This window comes from Euphorbia lathyris, chromosome 6 (genome assembly GCF_963576675.1).
Source record: "Euphorbia lathyris chromosome 6, ddEupLath1.1, whole genome shotgun sequence".
Classification (NCBI taxonomy): domain Eukaryota; kingdom Viridiplantae; phylum Streptophyta; class Magnoliopsida; order Malpighiales; family Euphorbiaceae; genus Euphorbia; species Euphorbia lathyris.
In genome coordinates, this window is record NC_088915.1 from 19,225,493 (window position 1) to 19,249,901 (window position 24,409).

Sequence of the window (24,409 nt, forward strand, 5' to 3'; positions counted from 1 at the left end):
GGATGCTAGATGATTGGTTTTTGATAAGCTGATCGAATTTATTTTCGATCCGTTTAAAACCATCGTCTTGATTACTTACCTTTCCATTCATAGCATCAATAAATTTTTCGATTTTTGAAGATAAAGTGCTAATCGTATCTCTTGTTTGATTTTGATAATTATTTATCCGATATTGATCAGCATTTGCATTATTATTATTATTACCATCTTTCCAGTTAAAGTTAGGATGATTTCTCCATCCAGGATTATAAGTATTAGAATAAGGATTAGTAGTTTGGTTTTGTCCTTGGACAAAATTTACCTGTTCTATCTCATTCATACCTTCGTAATCAATGTCTCTCTAGATTGGATCATTAGGATCGCATGGTGCCATAAATTTATCAATTTTGTGCGATAAGGCAGAAAATTGGGCTTGTAACATTGCTACAGGATCAAGATTCATTATACCTTTAACCGATGATGTACCTGAGGATGATGGTTTCGCCGTCGGTATATGGCCACGCTCGGCGGGCCACATACTGCTGTTGATTGCCATTTCTTCCAAAAGTTCTCTTGCTTGGGCGGACGTCTTCTTCATAAATAACCCTCCAGACATAGCATCTAATGAACCTCTAGTTGTAGGATTTAATCCATTATAGAATGTCTGCATTAAAAGTGCATCTGGCAGTTGGTGGTGTGGGCATAAACGTTGAAGTTCTTTAAAACGTTCCCAAGCTTCATAAAGAGTTTCATTATCATTTTATGTAAAAGATGTCAACTCTTTGATGACTCTTGCGGTTTTTGCTAAGGGAAAATATTTTTGTAAAAATGCTTGGGCTAATTGGTCCCAAGTTTCAAATGTTGCAGCAGGCATAGAAGTTAACCAAATTTTTGCCTTATCCTTCAAAGTGAAAGGAAAGAGGCGAAGTTTGATTGCTTCGGCTGTTACATCAGTAATTTTAAAAGTGTCACAAATTTCTAAGAAATTTGTCAAATGTGCATTAGGGTTTTCGTTAGGTAGTCCATAAAACGTTATGTTGTTTTGCAACATATTAAGCAAAGCAGGCTTAATTTCAAATTGATTTGCGTTTATACGGGGTCTAACTACACTATTAGTTACACCGGCCATTCCTGGCCTAGCATAATCCATAAATGTCGGTGGATCGGCCATAATCTCTAGCTGGTCTACTTTGGTTTTTAAGGGTGTTTTGTCTTTGTTTTTGTTGTTTTTCTTGTTTTTCTTAAGTGTTCTTTCAATTTCTAGATCTAAAGGGTCTGGTGGCGTGCCCGAATTTCGCAAACTGCGCATGAACTTGAAATTGTTACACGAGCCAAACTACCTTCAAAACAAAATTGAAAACAAGTATGTTATATAACTGGAAATAAATAAAATATAAAAATTGTATAAAAATAATGTATAAACCTATATTCGAAAATAAAATACGAAAAATAAAAATTTTGTCAAAAATTTTGGCGTATCCCCGGCAACGGCGCCAAAAACTTGTTGAGCGATTTCCGCAAGTACACGGTTTCGCTTGTAGTAATAAAAATATCGATCCCACAGGGATACGTTTTTTAACGAAAAAACTTATTTTTTTGAATCTGTTAATTTCGAACTAGTTAGATTTACTATTAAATGTAAATGAAAAGTGAAAATTGGTTTAATTGAATTTAGGAAATTTGTTTAATTGAATTTGTGAACTTTGAGTATTTGAAAATGCTGGAATAAGATTTTATATTTAGAATAAATCGATTGTTAGAAAGGTCTTCTGATTTTAAGGATGAATTTTACAAAACAGGAACATTTAGAACTTTTTAGAAAAACGAATGAATTTATTCATTTGCATTAAGCAAAGAAAACAAATTAAACTTTGTATCAATTATGATGATGAAATAAATGACGGAACCTCTAATTAATTGGCTTTGAACGCGACAAAACCCTTTCGGGATAGTTGCCCTTACTCAAATTAAAACTCTTTCGAGATGATAATTTGCCTAAGTGTTCAACAAAGTTTCCTTGTACTGATTTTGAATTCAAGTGCATATTAATGAAAACACCAGCCTCACTTATGTTGGATTGGTTACCATAAGTGCTGCATAACGATTTGTCGAATAAAACGGACTTTATTAGATGAAATATAAATTGATACAAGTTTACAGAGAACAAGGAGCATCGAGTTCTTCGAGGGCGTGCAAGTGAAGGGCTTGATCGGTTCCGCTTCCTTGGGTTTCCTAAGAGGTTGTCAGGCTCAGGGGCGAACACTCTACTCAATCTTCTCGCTGTAACTTCGTAATAGGGATTCGGTCGGCCACTACCATGATGCAAACTAAAACTGGAACAATGTCTAAACGCTACTGAGTTGTAATTAAACTATAAACAATATGTGTACCTCATCTTGTTTTGTACAGAATCTAATTTCTAACTCTCGAAATGTGTTTACTTAGAACTTCGACATAAGTTCTACGCTCTGATTCTATATCTATATTATAACATTTCACTGCTGCTTTTTCTCAACATCAACTCTTTATTTATAGATGTTGAAGGGTTGTGTTTGAAGTGATGTATCTGTTGGTTAAGAGTCGTGTTCGTTGTGAAAGGACGTCTTTATCCACTTGAATGAACGCGTTTCTTAGATTTTCAGCATGTGTTAAATGCTCTTTGTAAATTTTCTGCACTTACCGAGGATGGTAATCCGCGGCCGTGAATGACGTAGCATTGAGTTGAGCTTCGGACGAAGGGGAGAAATAGCTATACCACGCGTGTCGCGGCCGCGGGTTGAGGATCCACTGTCGCGGCCCGGTGATTTTTCTCACTTCTTAGCTTTCATTCGTGTCTTCGACTTGGCGCTTTCGATTTACGTCGTCTTTGACTCCTTTTGTAGGGTTTTTCTTCTGTTTTAGATCCTTTTTCGTTCCTATTTAGATTTTACCAAATATTTAGGTACCTTGCAAGAAAGAAAGATATTCGAGAGTAAAAGTAATCTAAACAGATATAAATAACACGAATTTGTAATAAAAATGATGTAAATGTTAATGATATTTTAGGTATATTTTGGGCTTAACACCTCCCATGTTGAGTGGCTGGATAGGTCCGAAAAGATCCAAATGTAGTAATTCCAATGGTCTTTTGGTTGAGACAACCTTTTTGCTATGAAAATTTTTTTTGGTTTGTTTACCTTGCTGACAAGCATTACAAAGTTGATCTTTTTCATACTTTAATTTGGGTAATCCCTCAACTAATTGCTTTCTAGATAATTTAGCTAGGAGGTCCATGCTGACATGCCCAAGTCTCCTATGCCATAGCCAGGAGTTGTCCTCTTTAGACACTAAGCATATACTTTTTGAAAATTGTTTTTCCAAACTCAACATGTAAACATTTTCTACACGAGGGGCTGTTAAAATCAAATCATTTGTTTTTCCCTCGAGTATTTGACACTTAGTATCATCAAATATAACCTTTCTTCCACTCTTGCAAAGCTGAGCTACGCTTAGAAGATTATATTTAAGACCTTTAACTAAGGAGACTGACTCAATTTTAGGGTTACCTCCGATAGTTCCTGAGCCAACTATCTTGCCCTTCTTGTTGTCTCCAAAGCTTACACTACCTCCTCGTTTAAGCTCTAGTGTGATGAACTGAGTTTCATCACCTGTCATGTGTCTTGAGCATGCGTTGTCTATATACCAAAGTTTTGATTTTTCCACGCATGTCAAGCTGACCTGCATTTTAAACTATTCGTTTTTAGGTACCCAATTCTTTTTGGGTCCTTTCTTGTTAGCGTAAACAGGTGCAAAGTCATATTTCAACTTGTGACGACATACTTTTATAGTGTGGCCAGGCTTACCACAGAAGTCACAAAAAGGTACCCTTTGAGGGTTGTACTGAGTATGGTCAGCATTGTTGTGTTGGGCGTGCCAGCATACTTTTGTGGAATGCCCTTTTCTTCCGCATAAGTCACATTGGACAATCCGCTTATTATGCCAACACACATCTTTTGTGTGCCCCCTTTTTCCACAACATTCACATTGAGTGAATTGCTTATGCTGACTAGTACTTGCGTACTCAGCATGAGGTTTATTTCTACTTGAGCCTTTCACTTGACTCTGCAAGGTTGTGACATCCTTTCTAAGTTTCTTTGACTCAAATTGAACCTCCGTGACAAACTTATGCAAGATTTGCATGTTGGTATGTAAATCTGAGTTGTCTTGGAGGAGATATCTGAGGTCACTCAGCTTGACCTCTTCAATCTCGTCACATCGCCTACTGAGTGATTTTATTTTGTTATTGCATTTTTTAGTTAGCTTTTATAAATCACTCAGGGCATTTACCATCTCATTTCTAAACAAAAGTAAGGGTGTTACCTCATTAGTGTGTACTTCCTGGTCAGTTTCATCAGAGAGGTCGTTATGCTCAGATTGAGAATGGTCAGCATCATCAGCCATGAAGCATATGTTGGCTCTTTCATTTATATCAGCTTCAGATGAGGTTGACTCATCACTATCGCTCCATGTTGCTACCATTGCCTTTTTGCTTCCCTTCTTCTCATTCTTAAGGTTGGGACAGCTTGACTTGATGTGCCCAGTTTGATGGCACTCAAAACATGTGACAGACTTGGAGCTGTCCTTCTTGTATTTGTCACTCGACTCAGCTTTGTATTTGTCACTTCTTCTGAATGACCTTTTACCGTTTCACTTCTTCTGAATGACCTTTTGCCGTTTCTGTCATTTCTTCTGAACAGCTTCTTCATTTTTCTAGTAAACATGGCCATTTCTTCATCATCAGTTGACTCAGCTTCAGTGGAGTCAGCTTTCATCACTAATGATTTATGCTTCTTATCTTCGGTTTTCTCATTAGCTTCAAAAAATTTCATGGAAATTTCATGGGTCAGCAAGGAGCCGATTAGCTCATCATATTTGTATGTGGTTAGGTCCTGAGCTTCCTCTACAGCTGTCTTCTTAGCTTGCCAGCTTTTGGGAAGACTTCGTAAGATCTTCTTCACTTGTTCTTCTTCAGTGAAATTCTTACCGAGTCTTTTAAGCTCATTTATTATGTTGGTGAACCTGGCATTCATTGCTGAGATGTCCTCATTGTCAGTCATCTCGAACAGCTCATACAATCGCATGTGTTGGTTCACTTTGGATTCCTTGACCTTGCTGGTGCCTTCATATGTCACTTCCAGCCTTTTTCAGATCTCCTGTGCTGACTCACAACCTGAAATCTTATTGTATTCTGCAGCATCTAGAGCACAGTGAAGCATATTGATAGCCGAAGCATTATTTTGTAATTTTCTGAGGTCATCCTCTGTCCACTCAGTTTCACTCTTGATAACTTTCTCATTATCAACAGTTTTGTAAGGTATATGTGGACCTTGAACTATTGCAAGCCATGCACTCATGTTTGTGGCTTGAATAAAGTTCCTCATCCTATTCTTCCAGAATGTGTAATTAGATCCAAAGAATAGGGGAGGCCTAGTTATTGATAGTCCCTCAGGGAGTATCTGTGTTGTTTGGTTCCCGGGAAGGAAATGAGTGCTATTCTCACCCATTTTTCGGGATCAGCTCAAGATTGTTAGATCTTTGAGTAGTGAGCTTAGGCTCTGATACCACTTGTTGGTCCCTAGTAATTAGTTCCAAGGGGGGGGATAGGAACTAATGTAACTTTTTCGCTTTTAATTATGCTAACTTAATGTTATTTTAAGAGTTTGATAACTCAGCGTGTTGGTCAGCACGGCCGATTGATTAGTCAGACGGTTTTAGTTCAATGCTGACTAAGACTGCTTGACTTGAGAGTTGGGAATTGACACTTGAAAGGTCAGCTTCCAACTCAGCACTCAGATTTACTCAGTTTCAGTTTTAACAATTTATAAGCTGAGTAAATTTCACAAGCAACACATGCACATATATATATATTGAGAGAAAGAGTTTAGAAGTTACTCAGCACGACTTATCCTGGTTCGGCCTCTCTGCCTACGTCCAGTCCCCAGTTCCTCCTGGGATTTTCAATCCAATACTGAGCTCTTTCAAGGTAGAGCACAAACCCTTTACAAGGCAGTGAGTATGCAAGAGTACGTCCTCTATTCGTCTACTCAGATCCTACTAAGTACTACAACCCAGCACTTAGATTTTTCTACCACTGAATACTTACAACCAAGTACTCAGCTCAAAACTCTCAATACTTCTATTGATCACAAACTTGTTCTTTTTAAACTAAAGAACACCTTAGATGATTACAAAACAATCAATCCAGCATTTACACAAGGAATAGATGATTTGGTGTAAGATCTTTTTGTATTTGAGTGCTTTGAAGATTTTCTCTCTTATATTTTTCTTTTGATACTTCGGCAATGATCCAAGGCTCTTGATTGTCCTTTTATAGATGGAAATCTGCAGATGGATCATTTGAATTGTTTTAGCCGTTAACACCAAAACGGCTCTTTTAGGGAACATCTTCTGGTCAGCTTCAGACTGTTCCGCCATTCCCTTCCTCTGTTTTCTTCAGGCGTCAGGTTTTGTCTTCTTGCATCAGACTTGTCTTTTTGTGCCAGTTGTCTTTTACCAATAATCCATTGACCCATGTTTCTTGGAATTAGTCTTCTGTGTATTTTTGAGGCTTCAATTATTGGTGCAGAAGATTGGCAGACTTTGTCCTTTAGTGAACGAATCCTTCATGCTGTCCTGACTGTCACTCAGCTTCATTCGTTATCTTCGAATGTTCAACTTCCATGCTGAGTTCCTTCTTAGTCAGCTCCGTTCTGTTTATATTATTCTGAAGGAGTCTTCTAATTTAGTTAGCTTCGGTCTGGCAACTTTGAAGAAGACTTCTGAGACTGAGTTCTACTCCACTCAGCTTCTATTCTTTCATGTTGAGTTCCATTCCACTCAGCTTGGCTTATGCTGACTTTTGTCCTGTTTAACTTTATATATATTCTTGCACTCAATATTAAACAAACACATTAGTACTATTAAATCAAAGCATTTAAATTTAATTGCCTCTTAATCATGGATGATTTTGTCAAATCAAAATCTTGTGGAAAGGTGTTTCAACAATTAAGAGGTATCAATAGGCAGGGGAAAGTTACTCAAGTGATGACTGAAGGTCCTAGTGAGTCTTCGAACCTGATTTTTACAGTGAAACAAGGCATGATATCTGCGCCTCGAGCCCCTCAGAAAATCTTGAGACCTAACCGAACAAAGTCCATCAATGATAATAATTCTTTTGGGCCACTACGCAATTTACAGGGAGACCCTGAAAGTATGATTGAGGACTCAGCCTTGGCCCAAGTCAGGGGGAAAAGAAGCAGGATTGAGCAAACTCAATTTTCTCCTCCAATACCCCTCTTGCAAATCTCAAGTGGACACACTACGATAGAAGAAAATACTACTTCTGCTGAGCAGCCCCGAATAGTACTTGACGATGTGACGAATAGCGTGGGGGCCCAATGGGCCCCGAGAAATCCCTGAGTTTGTTTGGGCAATACTTCTAATTTGCTAATTTCCTTATGAAAGTTATATCCTCGAATTGTTTTGGTGCAGGAGGTGCCCCTTTCTTTCGAGCCATGAGACACTTGTTATCTATGCAAGATCTAGACATCTTTGTACTTCTGGAAATGAGACAGCCCGGGAATAGAGCAGTGGGACTTTGTCGTAAATAGACCTGTTCAAAAGCCCATTGGCCCGCCCAGCCCGTCCAAGCCCACTCTTCAAAGACTGGGCTTGGACGTATATGTTTGTAATAGGCCCGGTCCGGCCCAAGCCCGTTTAGGCCCGAATACATAGTAGGTTGGGCTTGGGATTTGTCTCAAAACCCAGGCCCAACCCAGCCCGGCCCGAAATTTTAATAATAACTTTAATTTAATAAATTTTATAGTTTAATAAACTTTATATTCCAAAAATAAAAATTTTAAATTTCATCAACATAAAATTTTCCAAACCATATATCTTTTAGAATTGATGAACATGTACATATTTTTTTATTACTGTTTTATTTATTACTATCAAATGAGTATTTTTTTTTATTTAGGATGGCGTTAATTGATTTTTATTGGAGTAATCCTCTAAAGTTTAGTTCATTGTATTGTATTATTTATATTTATAGTATAATTTTTTTAGTTTAATTTTAATTTAAAAAAAATATAAAGATTAGTTGGGTCGGGCCGGGTTGGGCTTGGAAATTAGTTCTTTTAGCTTGGCCCAGTCCGGCCCGAGCCCGATGTAAATATAGTACGGGCTAAGTTGGGCTTGGACAAAGCAATTATGTAACAAGCCCGCTTAGGCCCGGCCCAAGCCCAGCCCGGCCCAGCCCATGAACAGGTCTAGTCGTAAATGGAAGTTTTCTAATGTGGAAGTAGCTGAAACTGAGGGTTTCAGTGGAGGCATCTGGGTGTTTTGGCATAATACAAGAGTCACGGTTCAACCAATCGTGTCAAGTAAGTAGTACCTCCACACACAGGTGACGAATTTGAATAGTCAGCGACAAAGTATTATATAAATAAAAGCATATAATAAATTTATGCCAAGGTTTGAAAAATTATAGCTCACACGTCGTGTAGAACATAAGATGACCAATAACAAGTGCGTAAAAGGGAGCCACACACGTGTGTCTTGGCCCACACATCGTGTGGGACAAAATTCAACAACCATCTACGCATGGTTTGAGGATTCGGAATGACTAGGACGACTTAACATGCCTCAAATTGAAACAAGAGCTCACACGCACCCACGCGACGTGTTGAGCTCCCATACGCGTGTGAGTGTAATGTAAAGGTTCTGGCAAAAAAAAATCCACACGTGTGACTTAAGTCACACGTCGTGTAGAACATAAAACGACCAATAACAAGTGCGTAAAAGGAGCCACATATCGTGTGGCTTGGCCCACATGTTGTGTGGGCCAAAATTTCAACGGCCATCTACGTATGGTTTGGGAATTTGGAACGACCAGGATGACTCAACAAATCTCAAACTGAATCAATGACTTACACTAGAAGTCTGACACATGATTTAAACATGTGCAAAAAGTCATCCACTACTCACTAGTCACTAAGCCATAGATCAAGGAAGAGTGAGATGAAATGGCAAGGAATGAGAGTGAAATGGAAGAGTGGGATGAACTCAAGTGATGAGAAGAAGAAGATGAGAGTGAATTATTGAAAAGTGAGAAATGTGCACAAAACCTATATTATGAAAAACACACTTTAAATAAGATGCAAAGCACCTATTCCAAACCCTAACTAACAATCCAAAAACACCTTATATCAAAATCTATCTAGACTCTATGCCTTGTTCTTCCTAGTTTCCAGCTTTAAATTTCATTTCACAAACTTCTTTTAGCCTTAATTTGTTCTGTAGAAATTCGTTTTTAAGTTCTTCTCAGTCAATTACCAGTCCTGAGTCCAAAACTTACCATTTTCATAGCTTAAAGTTCACTAAAATCATTTTTTGTCTGGTTTTTTAGTTTATGTCCATCCATTTTATGTTCCCATATCCGGCCCCTTAAAATATATTTCTGTTCTTGATTCTTATATAAATTCGTTCTTGACATCCTAAAATTCACTTTAGCCTTTCGTTTCACCTTATTCTGTGCCCGGAAATTCGTTTTACAAGCTATTTTTGGCACCCAAAATCATTTTACGTATTCTACCCAACTATTTCGTTTTTAAATTCCTGAACCTTTAAAGTTCGTTTTTATCTTCAATTTTTACACAAATTCGTTCCTGATATTCTGGACTTCACTTTAGCCTTTCGCTTCACTCTATTCTGTATCCGAAAACTCATTCGTGAGTCATCCAAAGTTCGACCTAAATCTGCCCAATTTTAGTTACTCATTCCATTTCAATCCGTTCAAATCAGGAACCTGCAGACGAAGTCAGTCCCGCTCTTTACCATCTACTTGAAGTGCTCGTAGTGTTCGTGAATCCAAAGTCGATTGTAGCTCAACATCTCCTCGAATAACCATCCAAATCAAATAAAAACACGTAAAATAAAACTCAAGATTTATTGATTCTTCAACTATCTATTTTACTTTTATAACTTATGTTGGTGTGTTACAAAAATACTTTTGCTGGTTTTTTCAATTGGGTTTTGGGGGTTTAGTTTCTAATAGAAATATTAATAGAGTTAAAGTGTGTTTGTGTTGTCTAAATTGGACTAACTCGTCGATGTTAGACTTTTAATTGTGCCATTTCTAACGTAATGGGTATTATTTCTCTTAATTGTGCTCACGTTAGAGATATTATTTCTCCTGATTGCCAATGTTAAAGTACCGACAAAATACACATTGTTAGACTTTCTTCTGAGATCGATCTTTATGTTTTTTTTGTTATTTTTTTTTTTCAAAACATCCATGTATAATTCTATAACAAAATTGAGAAATTTCCTTTAGAACCGTTAAAACTAGTGTCCAAAAATTAATCTTTATTTTAAAATATAAGAAGCCATTCTTAACAATATGAAAAAAGGAAGAAAAAAGTAGTCTTCAAACACTATGCTAATTTATCTAGATTGAACCGCGAAAGATACTCATAGAACTAAGATACAACAAAAGTAGTTGGAACCAAGAGATCCGCCACTTGACATATATCCACCATCATATCCCGTCTTAACAGATTTAGAGAAAATCAAAGGACGTCTTTTCATCTTCCTCTAAGGGAACCCCACTCTGATGTGCTATCATATAAAATAATGTTACACAAATGTAATTCTGTCTTAAGAATGTTGGACAAACAATTACGCCTGTCTTAAAAATGTTAGATGTGATTAACCAAAAAACAAACGAACACTGAAAAATATATAAATAGTAAAACTGGAAATTAAAAGGAAAGAGATAGACAAATCTGAGGCATGTATTAGCAGTTTCCTTAAAACGATGTCGTCGCTATTGACGATCGTCTCCCAGTATACAACAGATTACGCAAGCGAACTCAAACCATGTGTAGCCTAGTTATCACCGGAATAGGAAAACAAGAACAATGTGAACAGACAAAGAGTATTTGGAAAACTTCAACAACAACTTTTTTAACTTGTGAATTTTAACAATCCATTCTACATAAATAGAACTCGAAAGGATATGTCATTTCATGAACAAACACGACTGTACACGGATAGACACGACTGTTCACATATGAACACAACTGTTCACGACGGACACGGCTGTTCATAGAAGGAGGTGTTTGTTGGTATTAAAATTAATATATAATTTTATTCAAATTTTTCCAACAAATAATACTGGTATACGCGTGTCATCCTAATGTCTCGATCAATAGGAGTCGTCAGATTAAAAAATACAAGTATATTCCTTCCTCAGACACGTGAACCAATAAGAAGACATCTCAATGCGACTCAAATTAGAACCCACTAATCTCGTCTAGGATCTAGGAAATCCAAACTAGGTATAAAATGAATTACCTAAAATATGTCCAACTATTCTCCGAGTAATCTAAGGATAGCATCCTTGACGGATCACCCTAAGCATCCTCTAAATAAGACCTAAACACTATAATCAACGTACATAAATATATCGATCTCAGTTACTCTCAATTGTTTAGTGCTCTATCATATACTCTGCTAACTTAGGTATTGGAGTGGGCTCCTCCTGTCAATAGGGTCGCGTAGGGATGGCAACGGGTAGGGTACCCGTGGGTAGTGTCAATCCCAAACTCTTACCTGTTTATTTGTTAATTACACGTACCCTTCCCATTACCCTAACGGGTATATGTTTTGGATCCCATACCCGTCCCATTGAATTCACGGGTACCCACGGGTACCCTTACCTGTTAAGAATCACTAAATAAAATAAAAAATATTACAAATTTAACAAAGTATAAATTTAATAAATCATTCATTTAAAAATTGAATAAATTGAATCTTGATAACTTGCCGGATTTGATTTGATGATCCTCGTCGTAGTTACCTGCAAAACAAAACCGGAGACAGGATCTCCGGGAAAACTCTCCGACGATCAAGTCAGTTTTATGTGGAATTCTAGTAGATTGATAATTGTATTGAGGAAAAATGTGAACTTACCTCTCTTTTGGCTTTCTTATCTCTTTTATAAGCCTTTCTAGGTAACCGCCGAGGGCGGTTACTCTTTCTGTGCCACGTCCTCTATGTGGCCACAAACGTGGTCTCGTTTTGTTTGAGTGGGTGGTTTAGTGCCTTGTTAGGATTTCAGGGCGGTTAGCCTCTTCCTTTATGAGGAGCCCATTTAATCTTGAACCGTGGGCTTAAGTTTAGGTTGGGCCCGTGTTTATGATTCGGCCCGGTTGGCTTCGCGGATCATCACATGCCTCCCCCCTAGTTTGGCAAGAGCCCTTTAGGGTCTTTTCATATGTTTTAGGCAACTCTTCATCTTTGTCTGGGTATTCAAAATTCGAAAGTGGTTCTTTCGTTTTCTGTCATTTCCTCTCCGGCATCAACCCTTTTGCGTTTCGTCCTTCTCTGCATTCTTTCTCACATGTAAGTTTCCCTTTCTGTAACTTGTAACTCGTTCAACCATTTTCTTATTTCTGTTCGTTTCCTTCACCGATATGTCGAACCCTGAACTTGATTTCGCACCTTTCGACGAAAATTACGATCGCGAGGTGTCTCACGAGGTCGATGAGATGGTTGATGAAGTTTCAACTAGCTCTCCTAGGGCTGATTCTCATCCCGTCGATTTTCTCCATCTGGCGAATACAACTGATGAGGGCCTAGGTTTCGACCCCAAGAAGTTGATTCCACCACCTGTCCCAACTCCCCGTTTATTACCGAAGAAGGATAGGTCAGGAAGCCTAGTTTGCCGCGAGACGATTGACGACTTGCGGGAGCAGTATCCTTGGCTTCAAGGCCTGGAAACAGGCATTCCCGGGGAAAATAGAGGGCCTGGCGACTACCCAAAGGGGTATTTTACCATTTTTGTCGCCCAGATTATCTACGGTTTCACGTATCCGCTGGCGGATGAGATTGCTTCCATCCTTGGTGGTTATGGAATCGCACCTGGACAACTGCATCCCAATGGATGGGCCGACTTAACCCTGGATAAGGTTTTGGCGGATTGTCTGGAGGTCCCTTTCTCGCTCAAGATTTTCTCTAAGCTTCACCACTTCAAAAGCTCGGGGGAGTATTTTACCTTCATCCGACAGAGCGGTTACTACGGCTTTGATGAGAAGTTGAACAAAATCCGCGAGTGGGACAGGTCTTATTTCTTCATCAAGTTCAATGAGGAGAATCCGAACTTTCTTCGTTGCTGGGGCCGACCTAATGTGAAGAGTTTGAACTTTGGTTACCCCAGCAAGGAAGAATCCGCTATTGTAAAATTCTTGAAGAGTACTCCCCCTTTCGTATGGACGTATGATCAGGCATTCCATATGCTAAGGAGCCGAGTAGCGATTGCCTACCGTGAGGGAGATCGCGTTGTCTATATCCCTTATCGCGTTTTCGTACAAGGTACTATTAGCTTATTTCCTAGTTGATGATTTCTCTTAACCCTTTGCAGGGGTGACCCTTTATCCCAACTCGCTGCAGATCGGGAAGCGAAAGCCTTGGCGAGGAGGAAGAGACGATCGGCGGGAACAACTTCTGTTGCAGGGGCGAATTCTCCTGTGGGGGCGACTCCTTCTGTTGCTCAATTATTCGTTTGCGCGAATCACAGAGCCGCATGCGGATGCGTTGGTGATTACAGTGGCCATTGAAGGATGGGACGTCAATCGGGTCCTTATTGATACAGGCAGTTCTTGTAATGTTATTACTCGAACTGCATTCAACCAGTTGGGAATTAACGACGAGCGAGTAGAACATACGTTCATGGATGTAACTGGTTTTGGAGGTCAATCATCTCAAACAAGTGGACAAGTGGTGTTGGAGACAGAAATGGGCAATAAGAATCTAAAATGGAGAGGTGATCTAGAATTCGCAATTGTTGATCTCCCATTGGCCTATAATATAATTCTGGGGCGTCCGTTCCTGTCGGAAACGGAGTCGCTCATTTCAATGAAGCATTTGACATTGCATTTGCCAACACACCAGGGGCGAGTCATTGTTGAGGGTGATCAAGTTATATCTCAACAAGCTTATACATTGTCACTTGAAACAAAGCCAGATGAAGAAGATAAAGTTGATGAGAAGTTGCCGGCTGAAGCGTTAGGAGAAACAGAATTATTCGCCATTTCAAATGACAAGAAAGTAAGGATAGCGGCAGGACTTCCAGAGGAAACGAAGAAAGCCATTACCGAGGTGTTGATCCAATGCGAGTCGGCATTCGCCGCTCCAGATGAAGTGCTGAAGGGGATAAGTCCAGAAATAGCAACACATCGTTTGAATGTGGACAAAAGTGCAACCCCAGTGCGACAGAAAAAGAGAGGACATGCTCCAGAGCGGCAGAAGGCGATTGAAAAAGCAGTGGCGGATTTGCTAAAATCAGATGCAATTCGAGAGGTCACTTATCCGGAATGGCTAGCCAATGTGGTGCTAGTCAAAAAGCCGAATGGCACGTACAGAATGTGCGTAGACTTCAAAGATCTGAATAAAGCTTGTCCGAAGGATATGTATCCGCTACCTAACATTGATATATTGGTAGATGGGACTGCGGGATTTGAAGCTTTATCATTCACCGATGTGAAATCCAGTTACCACCAGATACCAATGGAGAAGGCGGATGAGATCAAGACGTCATTCATAACTCATCAGGCAACTTATTGCTTCAAGGTGATGCCCTTTGGACTGAAAAATGCGGGAGCAACATATCAACGGATGATGAACAAGATATTTTCAGACAAATCAGGCAAGAACTACTCGATCTATGTAGACGACATGATCATTAAAAGCAAGAAGATGCAAGACCATCCGCAGGATATTAAAGAAATCCTGGAAGTGCTAATCAAATATGGCCTCAAATTGAACCCGGAGAAATGCACGTTTGGAGCGAGAGCAGGGAAGTTCCTGGGTTTCATTGTTAGTGGAAAAGGAGTTGAGGCGAATCCTGAGAAGGTTAAAGCAGTGATGGAGATGAAGACGCCAAGGAGCATAAGAGAAGTACAGAGACTCAATGGGCGGTTGGTGGCATTAGGGCGATTCATATCATGCTCCGCTAGGAGATGTCTGCCTTTCTACAATGCCATCAAAAAATCTAAGCCCTTTGAATGGACACCGGATTGTCAAGAAGCATTCGAGGGGATAAAGCGATTACTATGTTATCCGCCCTTAATGAGCAGGCCAGAGGATGGAGAAGATTTATTTCTTTATGTATTCGTCACCAGCACGGCGATATACACTGTAATGGTGCGGGAAGAAGAAGGGCAACAATATCCGGTGTACTACGTGAGTAAAGTCTTAAAGGATGCAGAACTTCGATATTCGAGGTTAGATAAAATGGCCCTCGCGGTGATAACCACGGCGGCTAGGTTGAAGCCATACTTCCAGGCGCATACTATCATTGTGAGAACTGGAATTCCAATACGAAAGGTACTGCAGAAACCTGACGCATCCGGGCGATTGATGGAATGGTCAATTCTCTTGGGAGAGTTCGATATTCATTACGAAGGAAGAGCAGCTCTAAAAAGTCAAGTACTTGCCGATTTCGTGAATGAGTTCACGTGGGATGAAGACGAATGTCCAAAAGCACAAAAAGAAGAATGGAGTATGTTCACAGATGGGGGCATTATCCACAGATGGAGCTGGACTGGGAGTCGTCATCAAGGGTCCGGATGTTATTCGCATGTACTATGTGGCAAAGTTAACATTCAAAACTACTAACAATGCTGCGGAGTATGAAGCAATGATATGCGGATTGAAGTTGCTTAATGAACTTATGCCAGAAAGAGTGGTAATCTACAGCGACTCTAAACTCATGATAAATCAGATCACAAAAAATTATCTGGTGAAACAAGAAGATCTGGTCAAATACCATCAGGTTGTCGGTAGATTGACGCAGGAGTTAACACATAAAGGAATCGTCTGGGAGATGGTGCATGTTCCAAGAGGCCAGAACACAAAGGCTGATGAGTTGGCAAAAGCAGCGGCGAGTAGAGACCCATGGAGTCAAAAAGCATGTAATTTGGAAATAAAGTCGTCACCAGCATTCGAAGCCGATCAGATTATGGTCATCGAAGAGCTAGAAGATGACGAAGATTGGCGGATGCCCATCCGCCAATATCTGGAACATGGAGATTTGCCGGTTGATAAAAGTTTAGCCAGAAAGCTAATCGGGCAGTCAGTGAGATACTCAATTCGAGATGGGACTTTATACCGGAAATCATATACATGTCCATGGTTGAAATGTATTAGCCGCAATGAAGGAGATTACGTGCTGAGAGAACTCCATGAAGGAATTTGTGGTGCGCATGAAGCATCCGCGGCGTTGGCAAGAAAAGTCAAGTTGATGGGATATTATTGGCCAAAGGTGGTGGAGGATTCCCAGAAAGTGGTAGCGGAATGTCACAGCTGTCAAATCCATGCGAATGAAAAGCATGTCCCCAGAGCCGAACAAGTCACTATAATGACGGCATGGCCATTCGCGACATGGGGGATCGATATAGTGGGCCCGTTCCTAGAAACAACAAAGAAAAGGAAGTACTTGATAGTCGCAGTTGACCACTTCAGCAAATGGGTAGAAGTAGAGGCAGTAACCGCTCAAACACCTGAACGAATGATCGAGTTCTTACGAGAGAACATTATCATGCGGTTTGGAATCCCACAAACGCTTATAACCGACAATGGTACCCAGTTCAACTGTGTCAAATTCAAAGCATATTGCGAAAGCATGGGGATCAAGAATCATTTTTCCTCCGTAAATCATCCCCAATCGAATGGTATGACAGAGGTTACCAACAGGGCCATGATTCAGGGAATCAAGAAGCGACTAGGTGATAAGAAAACAGGTTGGGCGGATGAGATACCTCATATGTTATGGGCATACAGAACTTCTGTAAAGGCAGCAACAGGCGAAACACCTTTCTCGCTGGTTTATGGAGCCGAAGCAGTCCTACCTGTTGAAATCAAGTCGCCTACGGATCGGGTAATTTATTACTGCGACACCCAAAATCCTATCAACATTAGAGATGCATTGGATTCTGTTGAAGAACGAAGAGAAAAAGCTTACATGCGAATGGCAGTATATCGCAATAGAATCAAGAAGTATCATGACAGAAGGGTGCGAAAGGTGATAATCAATGAGAGCGATTTGGTCTTGAAAAAAGCAGATAAAATACAGTCCAGAGAAGGCAAAGGAAAATTAGGCGTCAACTGGATCGGACCTTACAGGGTATGCAAGAAGTTGGGACCATCAACTTTTGAAATAGAAGAAATGAGCGGCAAAAAGCTCCCGCGCACCTGGAATCTAGAGAATCTACGCCTATATAAACAGGCCGAGTAGTTTAGGGAAATGACGAGTACTCTTTTTCCTTTTATGAGTTTTTTCCCACTGGGTTTTCTGATAAAAGGTTTTAATGAGGCTTTGACCCCGCACAGTTTATGTACCCATGTAACGAGAAGTCTTTTTTCTTTATCAATAAAGATATTCAATGGTTACAATTATTCAGTATGCTACGTCCGAATGCAGGTACTTTTCAAACTGATAATACAAATACATAAATGAGTTGCCTACAAAAGCATGGCGGATGCATTACGCATCCTTCATAAAACCTTATGGTTAACCTTAAACACATAAATGTGTTGCCTACAAAAGAAAGGCGGATGCATGATTACGCATCATTCGCAAAACCTTATGGTTAACCTTATGATTATTTGAAAAATTATAAGGCATAAAATTAAGCGAATAAATGAGTACTCAAAAAATTGCAAAAAGGGTCTGGCTACCCTAACGAAAACAAAACTAACTACGAAAAATTACAAGTATGAAGTCGGTAAAAGGCAAGGCATTAAGGCAACGAGGAATAAAACGGCAATTGCACATATAAGTAAAGCGGCAAGTGAAGAAAGTAAATTGATATATACTGGCAGTTTGTTACATACAACAGTTCAGATATAAATAAAACTACACTACAGTTTCCTCTCCTTCGCCTCTGTTGCCCCCTTCGCCTTCAGCGGCTCCTTCATCTCCTCCAATGGGGTGATCTGCTTCAAGCGAATCCCCAGCAATAAGATTAGTAATCGCATCAGAGCGAGGTACTTCTGGCTCAGCGTGAGAAACATTTTGCGGTTCCCCTTCTCCTACATCCTGGTTTGAGATCTCACGGCCAATTGGAGAGTCCTGAAAACCCTGCCAATCTAGAAGAAGTACCTCATCCATATCGGCATCCTCGGCCTCCAACTTATCCCATTTTTCAGCTAAATCCTTTTCAGGAATGGGAACTTTGGGGCGATTGAGTACGCGCTCTGGATGTCCATGCTCATAAGCTGCATGAATCCGCTCTCCGTACCAGTAGATGCGAGAACTATCTTCAGCTATGATCTCCTCAGCCTTTCTCTTTTGCATCTCCAAAGCTTCCTTGGACGAATTTAGGTCATCAAGGGCCTTCTGAAGCTCGTCGGACTTAGCCCGGAGGGATTTGAGAGCTTCCTCCCTCTCGCTGACAGCCTTCTGACAGGCACCCTCAAGGACCTTTACTTTGCCTTGGACGTCATCAAAAAGCGACTTCTGAGTCGCCAATTCAGTACCAAGGCTTTCCAGCTCTCTAGCTCTTTCAGCATCCCTACAGAGGGCACCCTCCGCAAAATTGATAATCTGCATATAGGACGACACGTGAATGAAAAAGGCGAATGGAGACATGTATTTGAAAGATGGAGCATGAGTAAAAAAATAATATACCTCTATAGCACGCTTCTCAATCCCCTCCATGGCAGTTGGAAGCGGCACTTGTTCGCGCACGCGAGAAGCAGAGGGGAGTCGCCCAAGGACATTGCATATGGAAGAAACAATGTCCTTACAGGAAAAGCTCACGGCTTTACCAAAGGTCCTAGTCCACCTTCACCGCACCAATGATAACTTGCCGGATTTGATTTGATGATCCTCGTCGTAGTTACCTGCAAAACAAAACCGGAGACAGGATCTCCGGGAAAACTCTCCGACGATCAAGTCAGTTTTATGTGGAATTCTAGTAGATTGATAATTGTATTGAGGAAAAATGTGAACTTACCTCTCTTTTGGCTTTCTTATCTCTTTTATAAGCCTTTCTAGGTAACCGCCGAGGGCGGTTACTCTTTCTGTGCCACGTCCTCTATGTGGCCACAAACGTGGTCTCGTTTTGTTTGAGTGGGTGGTTTAGTGTCTTGTTAGGATTTCAGGGCGGTTAGCCTCTTCCTTTATTAGGAGCCCATTTAATCTTGAACCGTGGGCTTAAGTTTAGGTTGGGCCCGTGTTTATGATTCGGCCCGGTTGGCTTCGCGGATCATCAAATCTTAATCAATAAAAATAAAATAGCTTAATGTTATCACTTAATGCTCGAAGAACAAATTGTTGGTATTCAAATCTAATATCTTACATCGAAAACACAATAATATTTTTTAAATAGGCTTAAAGCACTATTTGGCCCCTAATCTATTCAAAATTTTGTCATTTGGCCCCTGACCTATTATTTGGTCACATTTGGCCCATGATCTATCCCAAATTGGTGAACTTTCACCCAATTTTGGATTCAAACTTAACTGAATCATTATCTCATTGATAAGTAACGATATTTTGATACTTGAACTTAATAGATTTTAGTTTAGGATTTTTTTTTTTGTTTTTTTTAATCTAATTAATTATTTCCACATAACGTGGAGAAAAAAAACTTTAAGGAATATCACGTTTCAAGTTTAAGTTTCAAAATATCGTTACTTATCAATGAGATAATGATTCTGTTAACTATTCATTTAAATTGGGTGAAATTTCACCAAATGGGATATGTCAATGGCCAAATGTGACCAAATAATAGGTCAGAGGCCAAATGACACAATTTTGGATAGATTAGGAGCCAAATAATGCTTTAAGCCTTTTTTAATATATAAAAAATTATGACGGGTAACAGGTACCCGGGTATCCTAGGGGGTCTTCCCATACCAGTCCCATTACCCTAACAGGTAATGATTTTGATCTCATACCCTTTTATAGAATCGGGTAGTACTGGATACCCGTGGGTAGGATACCCGTTGCCATCCCTATTCATGTTAATTACCTTTTTGCCCAACTTCAGGCACCGGAAAGATATCTTAAACAACGGAATACTATCTCACGTATTCTCTCGTATATTGATATGGGTGCATTGTATTTTTTCAATTTTGGTTTTACGAGCAACGTGGATATGTTAGAGGTGTTTTTGCTGAGAGGTTATGTTTTGGCCACTTCTTTATGTTTCTTTTTTCTAATTTGTGTTATACTTTTGTTTTTCTTTTTTTGGATATCAGTTGAATTGCAAACATTGTCCCCATGAACAAGAGTCTAAGATTTTAGGAGTTAAAAATATGCGGATTGTTAGGATAAATTGCACCGATTCATTAAATTTTATTTTGTTTTGGATAAATAATTTATTACTTACTACATTTTTATTTAATACATTGTTTAGTCTTCATATTTTTAATAATATAAATTTTTGTTCTATTCAACAGTTTGTTCTCTTATAGATGGATTAAACTGTTTAATAATGGAATAAGATACAATATATCTCAAATGTTGTGCAATTTTACCCCTAATGTCTAAAATGGTCCAATTTTACCTCTAACGTGGCAGCCAAAATCAATTTTACCCCAACATAACAAGTTACATCAATTTCAAACACCATTAAAAACACACAGATATTGCGTTCCTTGTTTTGCACTAGTTACATTTTAGTTGCTTCCAAAAAAAGATTTCACGTCTATTAATATAGTTGTGATCTGTTACTAACAAGTGATAAAATGACAAACATGTGAAGTGAAAATGACAAGGTTCGTAACTGAAAACACAATTCGATAAATTATTTCACAAATTGACCAAATTTGCCAACGTTAAAGGTAAAATTGTTTTTTACTGTAAAATTGCTCCAGATTATCAATATTAGGGGTTTTTTTTATGTTTTTGCCAGAAAAATTAATCCCGACCTAAAAAAAATCACTACAAGAAAACACAACTGTGATCAACTCCAATTCATAATACCAAAATTTTAAAAAATAAAATTAAAGTAGCAAAATATCACTAGAAATTTAACAATTATCAAGAAGAACTGATTGACTACAAGAAAATATTACTGAAAACTACTAATTAACACCTCATTAAGAAGTTTTAATGGGGTAATTATCTGAATTACTAAGGCGATACAAACTCTGAAGATAAGGGGAAGCATAAAACCAAGATAACTACTCCGTCTGATACATAATATTACTATTATTGCCCCAGCAGTTGCGTTCACATGGACCCTGATGACCACGTAAATTTAGCACGATTAAAAGTCTGACATCGACCAGTTATTAGATATATGAGATTAATATAGATAAACATAAACACTAGTTATTAAATAACTCTAAACAAGTCTAATAGTTATCTGTTGGTATCTGATGATAGCTAAAGAGATAATTAACAATAATTATCTCCAACAGGAATTATCTTATACTCCTTTAGAATAGAGGGATTCCAAACGACGATACCATGTTCAGGCATATTGAACCATATTAATCCATCACAGTAATTACAGACTTCTAAAACCCGAAATGGAAAATGAAATTCTTTAGCATGTATGATCCCACCCGAATTTTCATTAAACAGAACACAACGGTTTGAACCCTTCCGAGAAGGAATAAGAAGACCAAGTGCATTCTTGTGTTGATTGTAATGGGTAGAATGTGCATGATTCAAATGATTTTTCATGAACTTTGTGTTTTTTATAATTGAATACCACGCTTTGCAAACTGTCTTAAATGTCAAAAGATATTTTACCGGCAATCTTGACAAAATTTCTATCAGAATATCCTCCGACAGTTCCATCTTTGCCACTTTTTTTGTATGTCTTCCTGCTCCATCCATCCTTGCAGGTGAAAGACATAATAGTTGTTAAGTTTGATTACTAAGACAATGGGAGAAAGTTGAACTTAGATTTGTGGCTAATATGAAACCATAGCTTCGAATTTAAACAAAATCGTACAACAATTAGGGAAGAAAATATCAATTTGTATAATTACGATTGCAGGTGAAACAACATACCAAACTCAACTTGGTAAATGAACCAGACTCGAGTAAAAAAGGAAACATGTATGAGTCAATTCTTTTCCACATAGAAGTGGTAACACATCATATTTTCTTAAAATTTTAATTCACGTGAAAAATTTATCTTACGTGTCGTAAGTTTCCATTCCAATGACTATTATTACAGGAATTCAGTCAAAAAGGCTACAGGAGAAATCAAATATAAAGTTTTATGAGTTTGATGTTCAGATTTGAAGTTTTGTGCCATTAGGATTATGAATGCAATTAACACCAAATTTCATAGATAGCTTATAATGAAATAAACAATCAAGAAATTTCAGAGAATGTAAGTTTCATGAAAATGGCCAAACAGGAACATAAAAAACACAACTGTCATGGAACAAAATGGGCTTAGATGAGATCAAATCCAATAAAAATACACTAGAAAATATTACATGAAAACTAACATTAATCAAGAATGGAATAGTTGATTCACTACAAGAAAAATAAAATATAAATATAGACTTAATTGTTCTATTAACACCTCTCAGTTACTGAAACCATCTTGGTGATACTAAACTCTCAACATAATGGGAAGCATAAAACCTGCCTACGAACTCCGGCCGATGCATAATATTAATGTAACCATCTTCTGGGTCAATAGTTCTTAGTCCATGTTCCCGGGTATGGACTAAAACCTTTCCACCCCTTGCACAACAATGGCGGATAAAATCCAATCTTTGGTCCTTGTAATTGAACATAGACACAACCTCACCCGGTGTATTCACAAGATCCAATCTTTCTTCCACCATATCAAAATATACAATAAATTCTGCTACCTTACCATCAACAAAATGACTTCCAATCCAATGGAGACGATTTCTTGTATAAATACTCATGTTTTGGTCAATCACGTATCTGAAGTTTTTTGGTATTTTCTTCTTACTCCATGAACTACTTTTCAGTGAAAAGACTTTAACAAATCTACTATTGTTATGCGTATATTTAGGTACTCTCACAATCTTGTAATCATCAGTAGTTGAATCATAACCTATTGCAACACAAAATCTATCTAAATCTGGACGCCTTTTTGTCTTATCCATTGGAATTATCTTATACTCCAGAGGAAGAGATGGATTCCAAATGAGGATGCCATGTCCAGACACATTGAAGCATATTAATCCGTTACAGTAGTTACAAACTTCGACAAGCTTGAATGGAAAACCAACTTCTTTAGCATGTATACTGCCATCCAAATTTTCATTATAGAGAAAACAACGGTTGGAAGCATCCCAAGAAGGAATATGTAGACCAAGTAGATTGTCGTGCTGATTGGAATGGATAGAATTAGCATGATTCAAATGCTTTTTTATGGACTGCTTGCTATTTATAATTGAATACCAAGACTTACAGACCATCTTAAATCTCAAAAGAGATTTCACAGGCAATCTTGACAGAATCTCTATCAGAATTTCCTCTATTAGTTCCACCACTGCATCTTCTTTTGTACATCTTCCTCCTCCATCCATCCTTAATGTGAAAGACATAATAATTGTTAAGTTTAATTACAACGACAATGGGAGAAAGTTGAACTCACAACAAATTAACTATTCTAAATTTTAAAGAGATAAAATTCTAAGCTCATGGAAACAAAAAATCCACCCAATCAAACAGTTGGGATAAATCGTCTTTCTTCCTTCCAAAACCTGATCAGAACTCGGGCAGAAAATTCTAAATTTAATGGTACAAAACTCTGATCGAGATAAGAGAGAAAACAAAACTCAGTAAAATTCTAACTTCTGCTGATCGATATAACAGAAAAACAGAGAAAACAAAACTCATTAGGTGCTAATTTTGCTAGATTTATGGCCAATATGAAACCCTAGTTTCGAATTTAAACCAAAAACATACAATAATCATGAGGAAGAAAATATCAATTCGGATAATTACGAGTTCTAACCTGATCGATGTGAATGGATTATGAGGAAGAACAATCAATCTCAGCAAAATTTCACCCAAATTCCAAACAATCTTAGTATTGTGTTGAGAGTGAATATAAGGAAACTGAAGGGTCTATCTTAATACACAGATATAAGGAAACTGCAAACCCTTCTATTCCTATTTTTCCTTTTCTTTTTCATTTTTCTAGTGAATAAGTTACAAAAATACCCCAAAGTTAATATAAGGAAACTGCAAAATCTGTGTTAATACAGATAATATAAAGAAACTGCAATCCTTTCCCTTCCTATTTTTCTTTTTCTTTTATAAAAATACCCCCAAAGTTAATTAGGGGTGAGCAAAAAGTCCAATAACTGATAACCCAACTGAAATTCTTATTTGGTTCGGTTATTTTAATAATTTGGTTCGGTT

At 38.4% G+C, this 24,409-nt stretch overlaps 1 protein-coding gene and 1 non-coding gene across 2 annotated transcripts; one reads left to right on the forward strand and one right to left on the reverse strand.

Annotated features, from left to right (window-relative positions):
• Nucleotides 1-665: 665 nt before the first annotated feature.
• On the forward strand, nt 666-772 carry LOC136234386 (small nucleolar RNA R71). Its single transcript, XR_010691271.1, has one exon. It is a non-coding gene; the product is annotated as a small nucleolar RNA R71 (small nucleolar RNA).
• Nucleotides 773-21,948: 21,176 nt separating this feature from the next.
• Nucleotides 21,949-24,103, reverse strand: LOC136232956 (F-box/kelch-repeat protein At3g23880-like). The gene is made up of 2 exons (XM_066022446.1): nt 24,000-24,103; nt 21,949-23,569 (listed from the first exon to the last, which is right to left on the reverse strand). Exon 2 carries the CDS (start codon nt 23,566-23,568, stop codon nt 22,591-22,593), a length of 978 nt encoding a protein of 325 aa, XP_065878518.1. The 5' UTR covers nt 23,569; nt 24,000-24,103; the 3' UTR covers nt 21,949-22,590.
• Nucleotides 24,104-24,409: the final 306 nt, after the last annotated feature.

Bases quoted from the DNA above. Each gene is read 5' to 3' on its own strand.
- LOC136232956 (XM_066022446.1), bottom strand. From the start codon at position 23,568: ATGGATGGAGGAGGAAGATGTACAAAAGAAGATGCAGTGGTGGAACTA.